At 37.7% G+C, this 20,406-nt stretch overlaps 2 protein-coding genes and 1 long non-coding RNA gene across 3 annotated transcripts in view; 2 read left to right on the top strand and 1 right to left on the bottom strand.

Moving 5' to 3' along the window:
- Positions 1 to 8,695, top strand: part of LOC106873901 (myeloid-derived growth factor) — a 14,293-nt gene extending 5,598 nt beyond the window's left edge. Inside the window, exons 2-5 of the mRNA XM_014921432.2 lie at positions 2,064 to 2,114; positions 4,963 to 5,100; positions 5,557 to 5,614; positions 8,400 to 8,695. Coding sequence (XP_014776918.1) covers positions 2,064 to 2,114; positions 4,963 to 5,100; positions 5,557 to 5,614; positions 8,400 to 8,485 — 333 coding nt within the window. The 3' untranslated portion in view covers positions 8,486 to 8,695. The remainder of the gene's footprint in view (positions 1 to 2,063; positions 2,115 to 4,962; positions 5,101 to 5,556; positions 5,615 to 8,399) is intronic.
- Positions 1 to 11,338, bottom strand: part of LOC106873906 (DIS3-like exonuclease 2) — a 126,009-nt gene extending 114,671 nt beyond the window's left edge. The window contains exon 1 of the mRNA XM_052966144.1: positions 11,067 to 11,338. The gene's annotated coding sequence lies outside the window, so the exon portion shown is untranslated. The remainder of the gene's footprint in view (positions 1 to 11,066) is intronic.
- Positions 10,707 to 20,406, top strand: part of LOC106873905 (uncharacterized) — a 15,929-nt gene continuing 6,229 nt past the window's right edge. The window contains exons 1-2 of the long non-coding RNA XR_001409934.2: positions 10,707 to 11,243; positions 17,815 to 17,887. This is a non-coding gene — a long non-coding RNA (uncharacterized LOC106873905). The remainder of the gene's footprint in view (positions 11,244 to 17,814; positions 17,888 to 20,406) is intronic.

The raw sequence follows: 20,406 nt of genomic DNA on the forward strand, positions 1-20,406 counted from the left end.
TACAGCCTCGGGCTGACCAAAGCCTTGTGAGTGGATTTGGTAGACGGAAACTGAAAGAAGCCCGTTGTATATATGTATGTGTATATATATATGTGTGTATATATATGTGTGTGTTTGTGTGTCTCTGTTTGTTCCCCCAACATCGCTTGACTACAGATGCTGGTGTGTTTACGTCCACGTAACTTAGCGGTTCGGCAAAAGAGACCGATAGAATAACTACTAGGCTTCCAAAGAATAAGTCCCGGGGTCGATTTGCTCGACTAAAGGCGGTGCTCCAGCATGGCCGCAGTCAAATGACTGAAACAAGTAAAAGAGTAAAGAGAGTAAAGAGTATATCTAGCTCAAATATTCTACAGGCTCTTATGTTCAAAGCAGCCAGACCTGGCTTCTCACACCTCTCCGACATTGTCATTTGGAAAATAGATAATTGCATCATCAGAGTCTCAAAGCTACAAAGTAATGCATGATTAATTGAAAACAATGTAAATAAATATGCATTACAATTGATACCTGAATGCTAAAGTTAATTACCTGTTCATCATCACTAACAACATAAACTTGTTTTTAGCCTTCTTCACAAAGGTGTCATTCAACCATCTCATACTGAACATACACTGCTTCCATGAAAAGAAAACCTTGAGAATATCCTTCTATGAAGAAGTGACAACCCAATCACTTCCAGCATCACAAAGACTTCATCATTATCACTATCTAGGAAGTGGTTTTGTACCTCTCTCTAGTTATGAACTCTAAATGACTGGATTCCTCTTCAGCTCTGATCAACTGATGACTGTTGTACACAGGATTCATGAAACCAGAGTTTATCTGGATTTTCAAGGCATTGTGGTAAAGATTACAATACTCTTCCCTGAACGGGACACCAATCCATCACAGTGAACCCTTAGGAGCCACAGGGATTCATTTTGTGGCTGAGTATAGTGGACCAACATGAAATAAAGTGCCATGCTCAAGAACTCATTGCACAGCTCAGTCTGATAATGGGGCTCATCACCTAATGTCGAAGTGTTTAACATCCTAATCATAAGCTACACACCTTTACTTCTCTTTACAAAATTCATGTTAAACACACATTGAAGCACTATTCCTCTATATCTATACTTTCCTACTGCCACATACATACACACATATATATATATTCTAGACCAGTGATTCTCAAACTTTTTCAGGCTGCTGCCCACTTGCCACTCAGGCCACATTCCTAGTGCTCCACTCCTCTCACAACCACAAATATAGACCACTTTCTGCAGCATAACTCAGAACGTAAAGACAGATAAAATACCACATTTTGCCTGGCATGCTAATGTTTCTGCCAGCTCACCGCTTTACTGATAAACTATATTGCTACATAGTGTTATTGGTATTTAACCTCATAACAACATTGATTGAGATGCACGTCCAAAGGCATTCCAGTTTTGACCAATCTGGTATTTTATTTTTAGTTTTTTTGGTTATAATGTGCCCTGGTCTATACTATCCAGTGTGTCTTTCCTCATTTTAGAACAGTTTGTGTGAGTTGAGGAAGATTTGGCTGCTATTTCTAGCAGTTCATTCAATCCCGTTTAGTAGTTATGGGCAATCTGCAGCCAACGGAACATTCTGAATGGCACACCTAAACGAAAAATTGCCTAGAATTTATTAAATGAGCCATGTCTCATGTGGCCTGTTTTTCGCAAAAGGTGCCCATACCTGCTGTAGAGGCTCCTACAGTTACATATAATCCTTTCTACTATAGGCACAAGGCCTGAAATTTTGGGGGAGGAGCCAGTTGATTAGATCGACTCCAGTACACAACTGGTACTTAATTTATCGACCCCAAAAGGATGAACGGCAAAGTTGACCTTGGAGGAATTTGAACCCAGAACGTAGTGATGGCCGAAATACGGCTAAGCATTTCGACCAGCGTGCTAATGATTCTGCCACCTACAGTTCCATTTAATGTTGTGACATTGTAGTTATGTTTCAGGTGTTTTACATTAACTTTTTACATTACAGTTCTTTCAGTTTCTATTTTTGATTTCAAAATCTTTTCTTTTCCTTTGCAGAAAGGCTTTCAGTGTAAATTTACGTATGTCTGTCAAGGAGGAACCAAAGAGGTATGTTTCTAATATCTTAGATTTAAATTTCAAATGAAGATTTTATAAAGTTTATAAGCTGAAGATGTGTGAAGGTACATGGCTTAGTGGTTAGGGTCTTCAGCTCATGATTGTAAGGTTGTGAGTTCAATTCCCAATGTTGCATTGTGTCCTTGAGCAAGATGCTTTATTTCACATTGCTCCAGTTCACTCAGCTGGCAAAAATGGGTGGCAAAAATTCTGTGTCATGCTGAATCTCTCTGAGAACTGTGTTAAAGGTATGTGTGTCTGTGAAGTACTCAGCCACTTGCACGTTAATTTCATGCGCTGGCTGTTCTGTTGATTGAATTAACTGGAGCCCTCGTGAAGTGTCAATCACTGAAAGTGGATGATACCTGTGGAAGAGGATGACCCAAGAAGACATGGAACGAAGTGGTAAGGAGTGATCTCAGAAATGAGGAAATGACAATGGACCGAAATGTCTGGTGATATGAAGTTCTTGAGAAGACCTGCCCACATCAGCGAAACAGTTCTAGAAGTGCTGTGTGTCCCACCTACACTTGACAAGAAAACTTCTCACACACTCTACCACAACAAACCAAACTATGTCTTTGCATCTTTTCTCTTCCTCACATTTCCACTTCATGTACTATGATTACCTCCCACTCCCCAATCCTGTCCTCTTGGCCCTGTGCCACTGTATCATTGTTCTCTATTATTGCTATCTGCTATCCCCCAACCTGGGTATTCCACCTACATGTAACAAGAAAACTTTTCCCTCACCCTACTCCAACAAACCAATCTACATCTCTGTAGTGTAATATTTGTGGACAATGGAAAGATCACCATTTGTCTGAAGTGTTTGGAGGCACTTTTGTTCTTGAGATCTTTTATCTTTTACTTGTTTCAGTCATTAGACTGTGGCTGGGGCATTGCCTTGAAGCATTTTCAGTTAAATGAATCAACCCCAGTGTTCATTTTTTTTTAAAGCCTAGTACCTATTCTATCAGTATCTTTTGCTGAACTGCTGCATTACAGGGATGTAAACACACCTACAGCCAGTGTCGGACTGGCCAAGTTGCCAGCTTGCCCAATGGTAAGTGGGCCCCATCATTATTAGAATCCATATATGGGGGCCCATCCTCTCAAGTTTTTATTCACTCCTGGAAGAATGCATTAATTATTTCAGCCTGGCTGTGTTTGTAGACAGTTGAAAAGAAGACTTTTAACAAAACAAAAAAAATTAAATGATAGCATTGTAGTTGTGGGTGGGTCCCCTTAGTCTTTTGGCAACCAATATTTTTAGACCCAGTCTGCCACTGCCTACAGCGGTTGTCAAGTAGTGGAGGGGGAACAAACAGAAACAAAGACATACACACATAGATATGTACATACACACATAGAGAGATAGATACATACATACATACATATATGAAGGACTTCTTTCAATTTCCTTCTACCAAATCTACTCAGAAGGGTTTGGTCATCCCAAGGCTATAGTAGAAGATATTTGCCCATGGTGCCATGCTGTGACTCTGAACCTGGAACCATGTGGTTGGGTAGCAAGCTTCTTACCACACAACCACACCTGTGTATATTTAAGATGGTAGATCTAAAAGGATGAATGGGATGGATATAGAATTAGAGGAGACTTATTGAGTGCAGTGTAGAGTTGGCTGCAAAACAGACGTTCAGTTGGAAGAGATTCTCTGTGGAGATACAGCTCACGGAACCCTAATTGTTGTGAAGTGAAGGGAAAGAAAATTTTGCAAAGTTGATGGAAATCCTTTTGGTAAGGGACAAAAATGACTGGCTGCCATTTGGAAGGCAGGATAGCTTGAGTGTTTTATGATGCATGATGCCATTTTTTGTGGTTTAGATAGTGGCTTTGCAGCAATGTTGTGAAAATGTGACCCAGTGTTGTAGGTGGGTGAGTTTTGCCAGGTATTGTATGCTTTTTTGTCTGAACAACTCCAGCAAAACTATGAGTGACTCAATTGTGGGTATTTTGGGCCATTTCATTTTTGATGCGTGCATGATGTAGAGATATATGCATAAAAGGATAATTGCAGTCACCTGCTTAGCTGTTTCTGAAGAACCAAGTGAAGTATGTATGCTGCTAAGGGTAGTTGATGTAAAACTGTTGAAGCTGCAACCAGGCTATAAGGTGCCGCACATAGTGAGTGCTAAATAGTATGTTGATATATTTGGCTAGTTGTAATGAAATTGTGGTCACATGACCTGATAGATATAGAGACAGTTACAGTTTGTTATAGAGTTGGTTTGGAGATGGGAAAGAGGTGTTTCTCAATGGTGTTTAGGGTATCTCACTGTCAATCTGAGATACATATAGGGGATGAGGCAAGTTGGAGAAGAGTTGATTGCAAAAAAATTTGGTTTCTGCGCTGGTAGTATTGATATGAGATGAGTGAGAGAGGGGTTATTATATTAAAAGGAATTTTAAGGATAAAAAGAGAATATTTACTAATAGTAGAGTCAAATATATTATAAAAGCTAATTTCATAACCTGCGCGTGCACATACATAACACTTACACACACACTCGTGCAGTTGTGTGTAAGTTATGCGGGCACACACATCTTCATTAATATATTTAGTCTCACTGAGAAAGTAGGCCCCATGTTTAATTCACAGGGTTTGTTTTTACACTGAGTTGAAATATGTATCTTTATGAAACATATTTACGTGACTCGTCAAGCATAATTTATTCATAGCCCAAACTGTATGAGTACTCTAGCTTATTACCAGGAAAAGTTGGTTCCAAGATAATAGCCATATGTACTTGTATCGCAAATTAATTTACAAAATCGTTGAGTCGTTTATATTCCAATGCTATCTCTTTATTTCAGGAATGGATGATCACTTTGAAACGTAAGAAGAAATCTTTCTCATGTACTGTTTATCGTCCAAGCGGTTCATCGTACTTGTTCTTTCAAGAGTTCAACCTTCAAATCCAAGGGGCACAAATCCAGGAAGCCAATGCTTTTGTAAGTTGTCTTTTCCTGTTTTAATTTATTGAATGATTTCTTCTCGATTTATCTTTTTTTCTATTCTATCACCCACAATCCAAATAACTTGGGTAACTTTAAAAATAAATAACACAAAAGCCACCACAAAATGGTCTGAATTTTTGCTTAGTAATGATATCATTGATGAAAATATTTTGGTTTTGTTGGCTTCAATCGTTTTGGCAATATCAGAGTGGACACCAAAGTAATCTGCTAAGCAAACAAGTGAGATATAAAAAAACAGAGGCATCTAATTATTTGATGGTTAGATATATAGGATGGAGGAATGATAGTAATGGGGCAAAATTCTTAATAGGTTTAATTACACCGGCAATCTCCAAACTATTATAATAACTATAATTATCATAACATTAAATAACTTCTATGCAGACTTAGTGTTTCTAATATATTTTGTTTCATTTTCTTTTATACTAGGGCAATAGCAACGCTCTCAGTGCTGATGAATATAAAATTGACAAATCACAAAATTCTGGTAAGATTTTGAAGTTGTAATCTTAAAAATTAAAACATGTTACTTATAGGTTGAAAGTGTTGACCTTCTAACTGAAAGATTGTGTATGTAAACCTTGTTGTTACTATTGTAATGTGTGTATTTGATGACGAAGATTGGTAGTTTTTTCTATGTTATTCTCTGTTATTCTGTATTACTGGATGACAAAGGAACATGACAAATGTTGAGACACAATGAAACCATGTAACTCTTGTCAGTGTAGTAAACAGATGTTAGATGATGATGCGTGAGAGATGAGAGGATGAATAAGTGGAAAGATGCATGACCCTATTTATTTCAATCATTTTTGCTGGAATATATAAATGCTGTGTGGTTAAGAAGCCAGTTTAGCAGTCATGTGGTTTTGGGTTCAGTCCCCTGTGTATCACTTTGGGCAAGGATCTACTTCTATAGGCCCAGATTAACTAACGCTTTGTGAGTGAATTTAGTAGATGGAAACTGTGTGGAAAGCCTCATTTATATATATCTGTGTGTGTGTGTGTGTGCGTGCGTGTATGTTTGCCCTCCATCCCCACCGCTTAACAGTTGGCTTCGGTATTTTTATGTCCCCTGTAGCTTAGAGGTTCAATGGAGACAATATTAAACTTACAAGAAAATAGTACTGGGGTTAAGGTTATTTGCCAACGGAACACGGCAATCCTGGTTTGGGACTGCCATGTTATGTTGGCAAGTAGGCTTTACTCTAGCGTACTGTTGCTGAATATCTCTCGTTGAGAGAATTACAAATAGTAATTTTCTATTTAAGTAGTACTGGGTTTGATTTGTTTGACTAAACCCAGCAAAGTGGTGCCCCAGCATGGCTACAGTCCAATGATAGAGACAAAGTAATGATAGACCCTTGAAGTGTGGAGGGAAGGGGATATGTTAGCACCGGTAAAATACATACATTATTCAAGAATTAAATCAAATTCATAAATTTACAAAAAAAAATAGCTACAATATTTACACGAGAAGAAAAATATACATGCTAAATACATCTAGCACAATTTATTAAAACTGTGACTTCATTTCACTCCATTGCTATTCTGAACTTCCTTTTTCCATTTGTCATGGCAGTTGCATTGAAATATTAGTTCTGAAGGGTTTTCAATTTCCGTCCATTTAGTATTAGTCAGTTGGTATGATCTGATGAAACATACTGTTTATAACATGTTTATAGCATCTGCTTAAGACATTCCTTGTGTAGCCTTTTGAGATGCTGAACAAAAGACAAAAGGTAATGTTCAAATATAGACACAAAGAGAAAGATCTTCTGAAGTACTTTCAGCCAGAAATTGCATTTCTTTGAAATATTACTTTTGAAGGGTTTTAAATTATTGTTCATTCAGTATTAGTCAGTTGGTGTGGTATGATGAAGGATACTGTTTATAACATATTATATCTGTTATAAGAAATATTTCTTGTGTAGCCTCTTGAAGACAAGAGGTAGTACTGAAATACAGACTCAAAGAGAAGTATCAGTGCTGAAATATAGACTCAAAGAGAAGTATCTTCTAAAGTACTTACAATCAAAAAGCATATCATTTTTATTGTTATTAATTTCTGCAGAAAATGAACATGATTTTTCTCACCACCATGCAAAACTACATTAATGTAGAAAATTTGAAAAAAATTGTGGTGGTGGAGAGAAATTTTAAAATAGCCATTCAATCTTACTGTATGGAACATTGCATGTATTCTACCATAGTCCTGAGTTGAATAATGCTTTAGAAATGAAATTTTGGTTAATAGAAGTTATAAAAGCTTGCATACTGAAGTATACCGACAGTTTGAAAAAGAAAGCAGTGAACTTAGGCTTTTATTTGTTTACAATTTGACCAGCTTTGAGTGTTTTACGAATCTTCTGAAACACTTGTTTTCATAACTGACAAAGGACACGGTAAGGGACAATAAATGCATCTGTACAGTAGCTTTAGTCTTTGTCTCCTATTTATGATATACACTTTAATTTATACTCATTTAGTAAGATACAAATATACACTATTAATATCCAGCACAAGCCACATACTCAAGCAAAAGAAGAGTCTACATATTTAAACAAATGAACCAATATATTCACCTGATTAATATTGAATTCACTTGTTTTTATTTTCCATTTAATATTCTAATAATGCTTTATTATAATTTAAATGCACAAAGTCAGATGAAATGGGTTCAAATTCCATGGCCATTTTAGGTAATCAAACAGCTGTATCAGAACTATAAAGCACATCAGAAAGCCTTTTTACAATCTCTTTTACCGAACTGCTAAGCGACGGGGACTAACACACCAGCATTGGTTGTCAAGCAATGCTAGGGGGACAAACACAGACACACAAACACACATATATATATATACATATATACGACAGGCTTCTTTCAGTTTCTGTCTTCCAATTCCACTCAGAAGGCTTTGGTCAGCCCGAGGCTAAAGTAGAAGACATTTGCCCAGGATGCCACATAGTGGGACTGAACCCAGAACCATGTGGTCGGTAAGCAAGCTATCAACACATGCATGTGTGTATTGGCGAAGGACATATACATTTGTAAGTGTGAATAAATCAGTGCCTCTCACTTGTTCCCCTTGAAAATGCAGTGAACCTCTGAGTGGCTTACTGGAAACCTATGTCACTATTTGTTCTCAAATGTATAATTTATAAGAATAAAAGTAACTTGTTACTTCCCTTTATTTTTATCATTTCTTCTAAAGCCGATTTAACTTGTTACCTCCCTTCATTTTTAATTCTCCTTTTCTGTGTTCTTTCAGTGTCACAAGTAGCAGGCAAATTCAAATCAGAACTTACAAAGCTAGAAGTCAAGGGTTCATTACAAAAGAAGAAAAAGGAATTATGATTTTAAACGCATTAAGATTCCCTCATGTTCTAAATGGCATTCTTTGGGACTGCCTGTTATTGATCCTGTTTTCAAAACTCAGGAAACCTGTGTGTACGTTTGAGTTTGTATGTTTTATGTTTTCATGTATGTGTAATATGTTTATAATGTATGTTTATAAATAAAGAATATATTTGAGGTTTTTTTTCTAAATAAACATTTGAATAATAATTTTTAATTACTTTATTTTTAATTGGAAGTATGTGTTTCTTGAGTGAAAAACGTGGGCAGAACGTCCCACAGAATGACTGTTTCAAAAAGAAATGTTTCGGAATTAAATAAGATTTCTGAAGTCAGCAGTACCCAGCCTGCTGTCTTGCCAGTCCTTAGAGGGTTCGCAAAGTTTGTGCTGGAGATCTGTAAATTGAGTTCAAATTTTCTTAAGTAGACATATCTTTCATAAGCCAATGATTCATGGGAAATATCATTTATAAATAGAGTCCTTTATAGCAAAAAAAGTTAGGAGCCATTCTTTCACGTATAGACTAAGGCAACGCGAACTCTGTTAGTGAATGAGTGAGCCTCTATGTGGTCACTCGACCTGCTAGAAATAGCAGTCAAATCTTCCATAAATAACATTTTGCTATCTTAAAAAGGATACATCATCGTCATTTCACATCATGTTCCATGCTGGAACGAGCAAGACGGTTTGATAATTCGATGGGTCCATCGTGCCCTAATTTCTGCTTGGTTTGTATGGGTTGATGCTTTCCTAAGGCCAACCACTTTACAGTATGTACTGGGTGTATTTTTCATCCCACCGGCACTATGAGGCTATAAAACTTGAGGTTGGGATGGGGACGGCTTTATGCGATCAGGCTAGGGGTGAAAGAATGAGAGAAAGGACGCACAGTGTGGGGTGACCAGGCTCTTGTAGAGGAGTTACATAGCTACTCACATTTCGAGAAGAGACGGTAGATATAATTATTGGGAGCTGCAAATCCAGGTGGCTTCTCAAGGTACAAAGTGAATAGAAGTGAGTAGGGGATATAGATAGGAACCAGGGGTGTGGACAGGTGGTGGGGGTCTGTAAAAGTGGAGCAGAAGAGATGGTGGAATAGGAAGTGGGTAACAACTGTAAAGATTAGATAAGAAAGAACGACTATAATCATAATTTAGCCTGATTAGAGTTGACCTGCGATTATGCAACAATATATCCAACTAAAAGAATATTCTGAAATAAACTAGTATACACAAACTCAGACTATAGAAGGTAGGGATTATTGTTGTTGCTTAATCCCATGTAAACCCTGATCCAGATAATCTATGATGAAAGGATTTCCAATCATGATCACCCATACTGCTAGGATTTTAAAAGATGTTAAGGTGTGATTTAACTGAGATTTGGCTGCTATTTCTAGCAGCTTGAGAGACCATGTAGAAGCTTTTGTGTTGACCCAAGAAAAGGACTGCAATAAACGCTGGTTGTTCAGTTACAAGTTAGTCTTGATTGTGTAGTCATGTGATCAAAGACATTTCAACTATGACCATTCAGGGTACGAAGGACCACATTATCAACTGCAGACACTGAGAACAATGGAAAGGTGCATGCTGAAGCATTCAGATCACGATATCGGCATCTATTCTCTCTTTCTCTCTCTCTCTCTCTCTATATATATAGTGTGTACGTGCACGTGCACGTGTGTGTCCGTGTCTGTGCCTCTGTGTGTGTGTGTGTGTGTGTGCGTGCGTGTGTAAATGTGCGTGAGTGTGTGTGTATGTGTGCGTGCGTGCGTACGTGTGTGTATGTACGTGCGTGTGTGTTTGTGTGTGTGCGTGCATGTGTGTGTACGTGCATGTGTGTGTATGCATGTGTGTGCGTGCGTGCGTGCGTGTGTGTGTGTGCGTGCGTATGAAAATGGGGTCATGACCCCGAAATATTTATTTCTTTATTGCCCATGAGGGCTAAACATAGAGGAGACAAACAAGGACAGACAAAGGAATTAAGTCGATCACATCGACTCCAGTGCGTAACTGGTACTTATTTAATCGACTCCGAAAGGATGAAAGGCAAAGTCGACTTCGGCGGAATTTGAACTCAGAACGCAGCGGCAGACGAAATACCTATTTCTTTACTGCCCACAAGGGGCTACACACAGAGGGGACAAATAAGGACAGACAAACGGATTAAGTCGATTAGATCGACCCCAGTGCGTAACTGGTACTTAATTTATCGACCCCGAAAGGATGAAAGGCAAAGTCGACCTCGGCGGAATTTGAACTCAGAACGCAGCGGCAGACGAAATACCGTTAAGCATTTCGCTCGGCGTGCTAACGTTTCTGCCAGCTCGCCACCTTATAACCCAGAAATATTGAAGTCTACATTAATTCATATATTTGTTTTCTTGGATTTGCCTTGAAATGTGTAACGGCAGAAATTAAATTGTAAACAATTATATGGTAAACAGTAAGATGGAATTGGTACACAGCAGGATGGAATGTCAGCGTTGTAATCAGTTTGTAAGGATTGGTTCTTCGTTGATTGCCTTTATGTAAAGATGAAAGAACAGTGATTGAAGTTGCGAAGAAAATATTTATTTACCGTTACATTGAATATAGCTTGCCTCGACGGGCAGGTGGTAAAATCCAAAAGCATGCGAAGCTAAAAGGTTAATTTCGGCCTGTATGTTCTTATTGTAGTAGTAAACCATAGAGAGAGATATGGTAACGTGCAGAGAAGAGAAAGTAAGAGAGTGTGGACGAAACAACTGCTTCGTTGGTGAGTTACCATAGTTGTCATTTTTGTGCCCTTATCTTTAGAGACGGCATTTTGTTCAGCCGGTCAGCCAAACTGCGTTCTCACCAACTGAGTTGTCACCAAGTGACTAACTGATTTTTGCTTGGGGGTTCTTGTTTTTATAACTATCCAGAAGGATAGACATATCATTGAGAACAATAGATTTAGTTGGTGGTACTTGTTATCTTAATTCTAGATTTTGGTGAAATAGAAGAGGTTAGAAAGGGTCAAGTGGTGAAGACATTATTTCCGCCTAGCTAAGGCAATCTGGCAAATGTAAAACTGCTGTCACTGAAAAACCATTGTTCCACAGTGAGAAAATTTCTGTTGAAGTGCTAATTCAAATTTAGCTATGGTGGATCGAACCCTCGTTATGCCTGCAAGACCCACTACATACATATATATATGCTTTTATATATATATATATATATATATATATATATATATATATATCTCGAGAGTAACAGGGAGCGTAAAAGGAAAGGGTTCACGTTTACAAGGAAACATGATTTCTTGTTCCCTTGTGATTTATTTAATGTCTTATTAAGCTCTGTACTCGACTAACATTTTTTTTTCCTTTCTTCTGAAGCAGATGAATATTGAGTTCTAACATCAGGTTGTTAGTGTCGGTGGACGAACGGTGAATTCAGGAAACAAATACATGGACGTTCATTGTGAATATATTATTTTGACGCTCGGTGAAAGTTTTCGGCTGGAAAATTAAGAGTAAAAATACAAATATGATTTTTGAGCATAACCCTTCGTCTGATAGTGGGAGAAAGACTTTTGTCAATGTTATGATTCTTTCCTTTTGACATTTGATAGCCGTTACTTTTAGCTTATTTAGAAGCAAATTGCGCGTAATTTTGTTTACAGCTCTTAGTTAAGTGTCAATTTTAACATGGAATGCAAAAACGAACATTTTCGCCATATTTTGCTTTTTTATTTCCATAAAGGCAAGAAAGTTACTGAAGCTAACAAAGAGATATGTAAAGTCTATAGTGTTGATTGCTTAACAGAATGCACGTGTCAGAAATGGTTTAAAAAACTCCGTTCTGGAGATTTTTCACTCAAAGACGACCAGCGTTCTGGTCAACTTACTGAAGTTGATGATGACCGAATCAAAGCCATAACTGAATCTGAGAGATTGCAGAGAGGTTAAATGTATCACACACATCAATTGAAAATCGCTTAAAATGTCTTGGACTCGTTAAGAAGCTCGATAATTGGGTTCCACATAGATTGCAAGAGATTCACTTAACATAGCGAATCAATATTTGCGATATGCATCTCAAACGCAAAGAAATCGACTGGAGGAAGCAAAAAAAAAAAAAAACCCACTAGAATTGGCAAATCGTAAAGGAATCGTGCTCCACCATGACAACGCTAGACCACATACGTCTTTGCTAACTCGTGAAAAATGATTGGAGCTTGGTTGGGAAGTGATGTCACACCCACCATATAGCCCTGACCTTGCACCATCAGATTACCATTTATTTCGAAGTTTGCGAAATTCTTTGAATGCTAAAACTTTCAATAAGGAGGATGACCTGAAATCGCACTTGCTTCAGTTTTTGGCTGATAAGGACCTGAAGTTCCATGAGCGCGGAATCATGAAGTTGCCAGAAAGATGGCAAAAGGTCATCGAACAAAATGGAAAATATATAATTGATTAAAGTTCATTCTTTGCATGAAAAAAGAAATGACCTTTATTTCACACTAAAAAATCGAAATTACTTTCTTGCCAACGCAATACAATGAAAAATAACACGCGTTTGAACGGAAATTCATGCATAACCAATAAACATATTTAAATATACTACATTAATAAAAGTTAGGTTTACATAAACGTGTTTGCGAACGTCCATGTTTGTACAAGTTAACTGAATAATTCATGTGTTGTGTAAATGAGTGAATGAATGAAGCAGATAGCAAGATACTATACAGAAAACTTCAAGTTCACGCACAAATAAACTAGTCTTCATTAATAGCTAACTGTTTTTCTATGTATTCTACTTTTCTCCCATTTATTAACTGCTACCACTTGCAACCTGTAAAGTTACTCCCCAGACACTAAATTATATTTTTTCTCAAAATACGATGCCAAAATTAAATCTTAATCTGAACTGATGGAATCGTTAACACGCCGGAAAAATACCTAGCGGTATTTCGTCCGTCCTTATGTTCTAAGTTCAAATTCCGCTGAAGTCAACTTTGCCTTTCATCCTTTCGGGGTCGATAGATTAAGTACCAGTGAAACACTGGGGGTCGATGTAATTGGCAAGTCCTCTTCCCCAAAATTTCAGGCCTTGTACCTTTAGTAGAAAGTATTATTAATCTCTCCGACTCTTCCCCGCTTTTAGCTGTTAGCTTTGGCGGCGCGCCGGCAGAATCGTTAACATGCCGGACGAAATACTTAGAGGCATTTCTTTCAGCTTTAAGTTCTCAGTTCAAATTTCACCGAGGTCAACTTTGTCTTTCATCTTGTCAGTATTGATAAAATAAGTACTAATTGAGAACTAGGATCAATGTAATTGACTTAACCGGTCCTATAAAATTCCAGGCCTTCTATCTATAGTAGAAAGAATATTTCTATAAACACTGATTTCTGACGATGCTCCAAGGCCAAACATATCTTGATGAGGGTACCTCTTTTAAATCGACACCTGTTTTGAGTTGGTAATCGTTCTTTCGACTCTAGAAAGATGAAAGGCAAAGGTAACTCAGGCAAGGGACATGACTAAATACCAAAAAATAATTTGGTACAGTACTCAACAGATTCTCATATCAATTGCCTTTATTCCTGCAAATAGTTATTTTTAATTTTGACCACAACGCCACACGTGTTGGTATACAGAATGGCCGAACATAGCGACTCTCGTATTTGCTGTTTCAGCTCGGCAGCAGTTGAATGACTGAAACAAGTAAAAGAGTAATCTAGTCAAGCAACATTCGCCAGAGAATATTCAATATATTCTCCCCTAAAATAAGTCATGCTGCACATTAATACAGCGACATTCATACATGCTCCACCACGCCACACCACACAAAGACTGCATCACATCTATCCTCATTTATGACGGTTGTTTGTTTACAAACAAAAAACACCGTGTTAAGTGAATCAGTGATAAATGAATAATAGAAAATATGGGAGAAATAGGTTAGGTTCCGAGGTCCCAAGTTGTCCTGAGCATTGTGGTTGGTTGCTGGGGTGTGCTTTTGCGGTCCAAGAAGAATCTTTGACTGAGTGCCGACCAGTGTTATCACAAATCAATCCGTGATAAGCGTAACACGATTTACATGTGAGCGTACTATGTCATCGAGGATCGATGATGAATGAACGAGGATAGATGTAGACAGGAAAAAAAGAGACAGAACAAAACCTAGAAAAAAATTTTTAATAAATATTTGTTATGAGAACCCACAAGTGTAAGTTGCTGGTCTTCGGTCAAAATTTTTGCCCCAGAGCTTTCAAAGTTGTGACAGTTTCCAGTAATTTATTTCCACAAGGAAAAGTGGGTTACAACCAACACTACATTGGAATAATCTGGAAAACATTTTGTCTTCGTAACAAGAGCTTTTTGTAGCTCTCTCGATCGACAAAGTGACAGAATCGTTCGGGCGTCGGATAGAATGCTTCGACTCTTTGAGCTCTGAAATCATTTCCATCGAAGTTAACTTTGACTTTCATCCCTTCGGAGTCAATAAAAATGTACTAGTTCAAAGTAGCAGACTGGCAAAACAGTAAAAACGTCGGACCAAATGTCTAGTGATATTTATTCCAGCTCCTTGGGTTCTGAGTTCAAATCGCATTATGGCCTGTATGACCTGTGCTGCTTGTTTAACACAACCATTTGGCACCTTGAGTGCTTTTAGCGGATTTCTAAGGATACCTTCCCCTTCTCTCCTACCAGAGGCTTTACAACGAGTCATAGGTTCGACCCCTCTTCCTGATTAAAAGATAAAAAAATCTATCTCCCAAACAAAACATTTTGCAAAAAAAAAAAAAAGCAATTTTGGTATCCATCTCCCACTGGACGATTGCATGATACGATCTCTTAAATCATAGTATTGCTCCTTGCTTGTAATGTGTTCACTGAGTACAGTGATATGTGGCAAATGAGTACAAAAGATTCTCAAGGAAATTAATGTGAGAGATATGGTTAACTGTGTTACCAGCATTTGAAGTTTGTAGAGGCTTCCACACTAACAAATTGATGGTATAAATTATAGCCAAGTTTAATGTTTGAGTCTGCCTCAGGTCAAGACACTGCAATTGGCTTTACAGATTTTAGGGTTTCAAAAGAAAAATCGATTATACATGGTTCGTTTTATTTCGTTTATGATTGTTAATCATGCTGCTCGGGATCGAAGACGAATGAGATAATGTTACGAGATGGGTTAATGTAGATGACACTGTAGCTAAAGTTCGTTATTATAGGGACTCAGAAATAATGCAGATCGTTGAAAGTCTTGAGAAAGAAAATAGTGGAGAGGAAAGCAACAATGAAAATGAGAAAGAAGATGTAGCAGAAAGTATTTTTACGGATAGGTTAATTCAGTAAACGGGTAAAGTGTTAAAGTGTTCAGAACCACACAGTTTTATAACTCCGTCTATCAATCTTCGCTCACTATTACTGGAGGGTCGTTGAGATAGAGTCCTTAGGCATCTCCTCCATAAGATCCTACCAGAAGCAACTTTCCAGCTGGATCCCCAAGCTTGACAAACTGAGACTATGTATATTATCCACTCATCTCTAGGTCTCCTGCCAGTTGGCTTGGTTTAAAGAATCCGCGTTGCGATTTTTCCTACGACATTCTAATCAGATGTCTAATCAAATGTCCGACCTTTCAATGCAGAAAAGCAGCGGTTCGACCTGGAGGTACTCCCTGGTCTCCAATTAACGATACTCTAGAGATCTTTCGGAGGAGCCCCATTTCGGCCGCTTACATTCGCGATCGTACTCTTTCGTTTATAACTGAACAAGAAATAACGAACATTTACTTGCTACAGGATAAACTAATATTAGACCAATTTAGCTTGGAAGACATTTTTGAGAGTTGACTAAAAATCGTGCAGCATAAAACCTGACATTTGAAAATTCAGTGTCATCGACCTTTGTTCACCCAAATGAGCTCCTGCCGTCATCACTAGTTCCTGAAGAAGACAAAAGTGCAAGTTTCGCCACTAGTTCCTGTTATCTAAGTCACTTTTCAAGATGAAGGTGGGATCCTAACATTCCTCACTTTCTCATATAAAACTATATATTTTCAATGTCACTAATAGATTGGATTTGGAAGATGTGCGTCACTATCTGCTAATTTCAGGTCCTATCTTCGGAAGCTGTAGTGATGAACTTTTTGTTTACACGATTCAACAAAATTACGAAACCTTTGTCCTTTATTTTATATGTTCTTTTTAAAATTTCACTTGCAGTCTTTTTTCCTTCAAAACCAACTTGTATTGATTTACTGGTAAAATGAAGCCATCGGCTGTTGTATAAATGTTTTGTGTTAATCTGGTCACTAGGGATCCAACAAAACTCACTAAACTAGCGTTCCATAGTTGTCAACGATGTTGCATTAATGACGGTCGATTGCTTATGAAGTGATGAGATGAATAAATAGCACTTAAGTCTAGCAAGGGAGACTTTCTACTATCTTTAGCCTATTAGAGCAAGTTGGACTCTAAGCTACGGCGAAGGCAACAAACCCAGGAGATGGAGAACTCTAATAGAAAAGCCTAAGGTGTGTTGTTCATTAAGGTAGTAGCAAGCGTTTGCACGAACCTTTTGCTATCGGCATCTGCAAAAAGGCTGGCTGATTCTACATAAGCCTTCACCGCTGAAAACAAGTCATCGGTGTGGGTAGTCTAGTCTAACAGCCATAATATTAACCGTTAGACCCTCATACGTCAAAGCCAATGGAAGAACCCGTTACTATGTATGTATGTATGTATGTATGTATGTATGTATGTATGTATGTATGTATGTATGTATGCATGCATGTATGTATGCGTGTGTTTGAGTGTATGTATGTGTGTCCGTGTGTAAGAAAGAGGAGGAGAAATACAGTGGAGACAAGAGAACGAGGAAACGGTATTTTGTTCTGTGTAAATGCAATTGTGAATATATGTAAATTGGTACACATATGAGCTGCATATAAAACGTGTGTGTGTATGTGTGCGTGTGTCGTGTGTGTTTCTGTGTGTGTATGTGATACACGTTGTGTGTGTGTGTGTGTTGTATATGTGATGCATGTTTTGTTTGTATATGTGTGTATTCGCGGGCATCTATGTATAAGACTTGAGGTGGGGGGGGCGAATGTATATGTGAGTGTGAGAGTGAATGTGCGTTAACTCAGATGTCTAATAACCCAACATGCAGCTAAGCTAGTAACTCTGGACTAATTGACATTAAGTAGTGTATAAAAGTAGAAGAGGTGATGCATAGTTTACCTGTAGCAGAGCATCAACTTAGCTTACACACACATATATACATTAATCGATAGATCTCTCTCGATCTTTATCTTCGCTATTTTCTGCTTGATTTAGGTCAGTTTAGTAGCATATGGCGACTGGAATTACACGTTAGCCGCCACCCCGAGTCGTGCACCAGCGAGCTTTGGTAAGTGTCTTCATATTTCAAACATATATTCAACGAATAGACTTTTGAAACTTTCTTTTTGTATATCTTCACCGACAATACTTTAGTTTCTCGTTATTTCACTTCTAACACCATCATTGTCTACATCTATATCGTTACATATACAATAAATATTCACAACTAATAATGCTTGTAACACTGTTTAACAATTTCAAATAGCGAAGACAAACAATGATAGTTTGCTTGCACAATGGTTTCTTTGAGGGCATTTGGGTGATTGAATCAGGGATGCTTGGTGTATATTTATCGATCCTAAATGAGAGGAAAGTAAAGTGGACCTCGGTTGGATTTCGAATTTAGAAAGGATACAGAAAACCCTCAGAAAAAAAAAAGAAGTAAAAAAAAAACCCAATGAAAGTTAGTACTTTGCTTTACCATTCCTACTAATTCTTTTCGCGGGAGATACAAACAAGGCTACCTGACTTATAAACCAGCGGGGGTCTGTGTAAAAGAGGAGTGAATATAGCGTGGCGTTCATGCCTCTCTTAAAGACAGCGAACAAACTGGAATAAAATAGCTGTCATATAACCTGGAAAAGAAACTGTGTTGGAGACTTAATTCGCAACATCCTTTCTTTCTTTCTTTCTTTCTTTCTTTCTTTCTTTACAGTGAAAGAAATGACGTAGATGTTGTATTTTGTCATCCAAACTATAATTTACATGGATAGATGTCTGTGTGTGTAATTTCTGCTCAGTACTTTTGTGCTAGTGATGGTGTTGGTGCCAAAGATGGACAACATTGTATTTCCCCCACAATTTTAAAATATTCCAGCAAAAGAAACAAAAATATCATCCAGGGAAAATGTCTTGTAGAAAGTATTTTACAAATTAAAAATTTTCTTTTCTCAAGTTTGTATTTCTCTCGTTTTCATATTAGTTTCCCTCGTTTTCATATGAGTAACTCCCTATCGTTAGTTGCAACACTGACTCAAGTATTTATTTGTCGATCTCTGTTGATTGAATGTTTAAGTTACTTTTTCATGTAAAGGGACGCAACTTCAAACACAGTTTTGAACTGGTATACACAAGTACATAAACACACGCATGCACACACACGCATGCACACACGCATGCACACACGCATGCACACACGCATGCACACACACACATGCGCATACATACTCGCACACACATACCCACACGCGCACACACACACACGCACGCATGAATACACACACATATACACCACAAGGTACTCTTTTAAAATTGAATTAAAAACTCTTGACAACATTTGGCAACATTTATTGACAAAGTAAACGCTCACTATAGAAGTAAAATCTATTTTTTGTGGCAGAAATATAATCATTATGTATGTGTGTATGCACGTACGTACGTATGTATGTATGTATGTATGTATGTATGTATGTATGCATGTATGTATGTATCGTGTGTGTGTGTGTATGTATGTGAGTATATGCATGTGTGTGTGTACGTATGTATATACGTACGTACATATGTATGTATGTATGTATGTATATGTGTGTGTTTGTCGCGTGTGTGTGTGTCGCGTGTATGTATGTATGTGTGTACGTATGTGTGTGTGTACGTATGTATGTGTGTGTGTAATGTGTGTGTGTGGTGTGTGTGTGGTGTGTGTGTATGCATGTATGTACGTATGTATGTGTGTATGTATGTGTGTGTATGTATGTATCTATGTGTATGTGTATGTATGTGTGTGTATGTATGTATGTATGTGTGTATATCTGTGTATGTAGGTAGGTATGTATGTGTGTGTATGTATGCATGTATGTGTGTATGCATGTATGTGTGTGTGTGTATGTGTGTATGTATGTATTTATGTATGTATGTCAAATCACTTCTGAGGATGATCCCAATGTAAGTTCAATGAATACCAAGCAATAACACAAGCACTCAGAAAATCCGAGTTGGTGTCTGGTGGTTATGGAAGACCGCTGGTTGTGAGGTACCCCTCCGGATATCAGGGAAAGGCATTGGACATTTTGCGGAGCTTTTGCTTGCGCTTGAGAACATGGAGTAAGAATCTTGCATCGGCTTGTCTTTGGATCATGTCAATAGGGTGGAGAAAGTCAATGAGGTGTCGTACAAGTCTTATTGGACCTAAAATTTTGCACAGGTATTGTTTTGTCGGTGATGATCATACTCACCTACGAGTTAACAACCTTCATGTATGTATGTATGTATGTATGTATGTATGTATGTATGTCATTGTTCAGCTTTATTTCAAGATTTCTTGCCAATAGAGAAAAAACCGGATTCTAACCTAGAATCAAGGCTCCATCGTTGGAATTTCAACATCAGCAACAAGATAGCTTTGTTTGTTTGTATGTATGTATGTATGTATGTATGTATGTATGTATGTATGTATGTATGTTTATGTGCAGATTTGTGTGTTTTGCTTTATGTATGTATTCTCATGCATCTAGTTGCATATGTAGACATGATCATATGTATGTATGTATGTATGTATGTATGTATGTATGTATGTATGCCTGCATATAT

This window comes from Octopus bimaculoides, chromosome 3 (genome assembly GCF_001194135.2).
Source record: "Octopus bimaculoides isolate UCB-OBI-ISO-001 chromosome 3, ASM119413v2, whole genome shotgun sequence".
NCBI classification, from domain to species: Eukaryota; Metazoa; Mollusca; class Cephalopoda; order Octopoda; family Octopodidae; genus Octopus; species Octopus bimaculoides.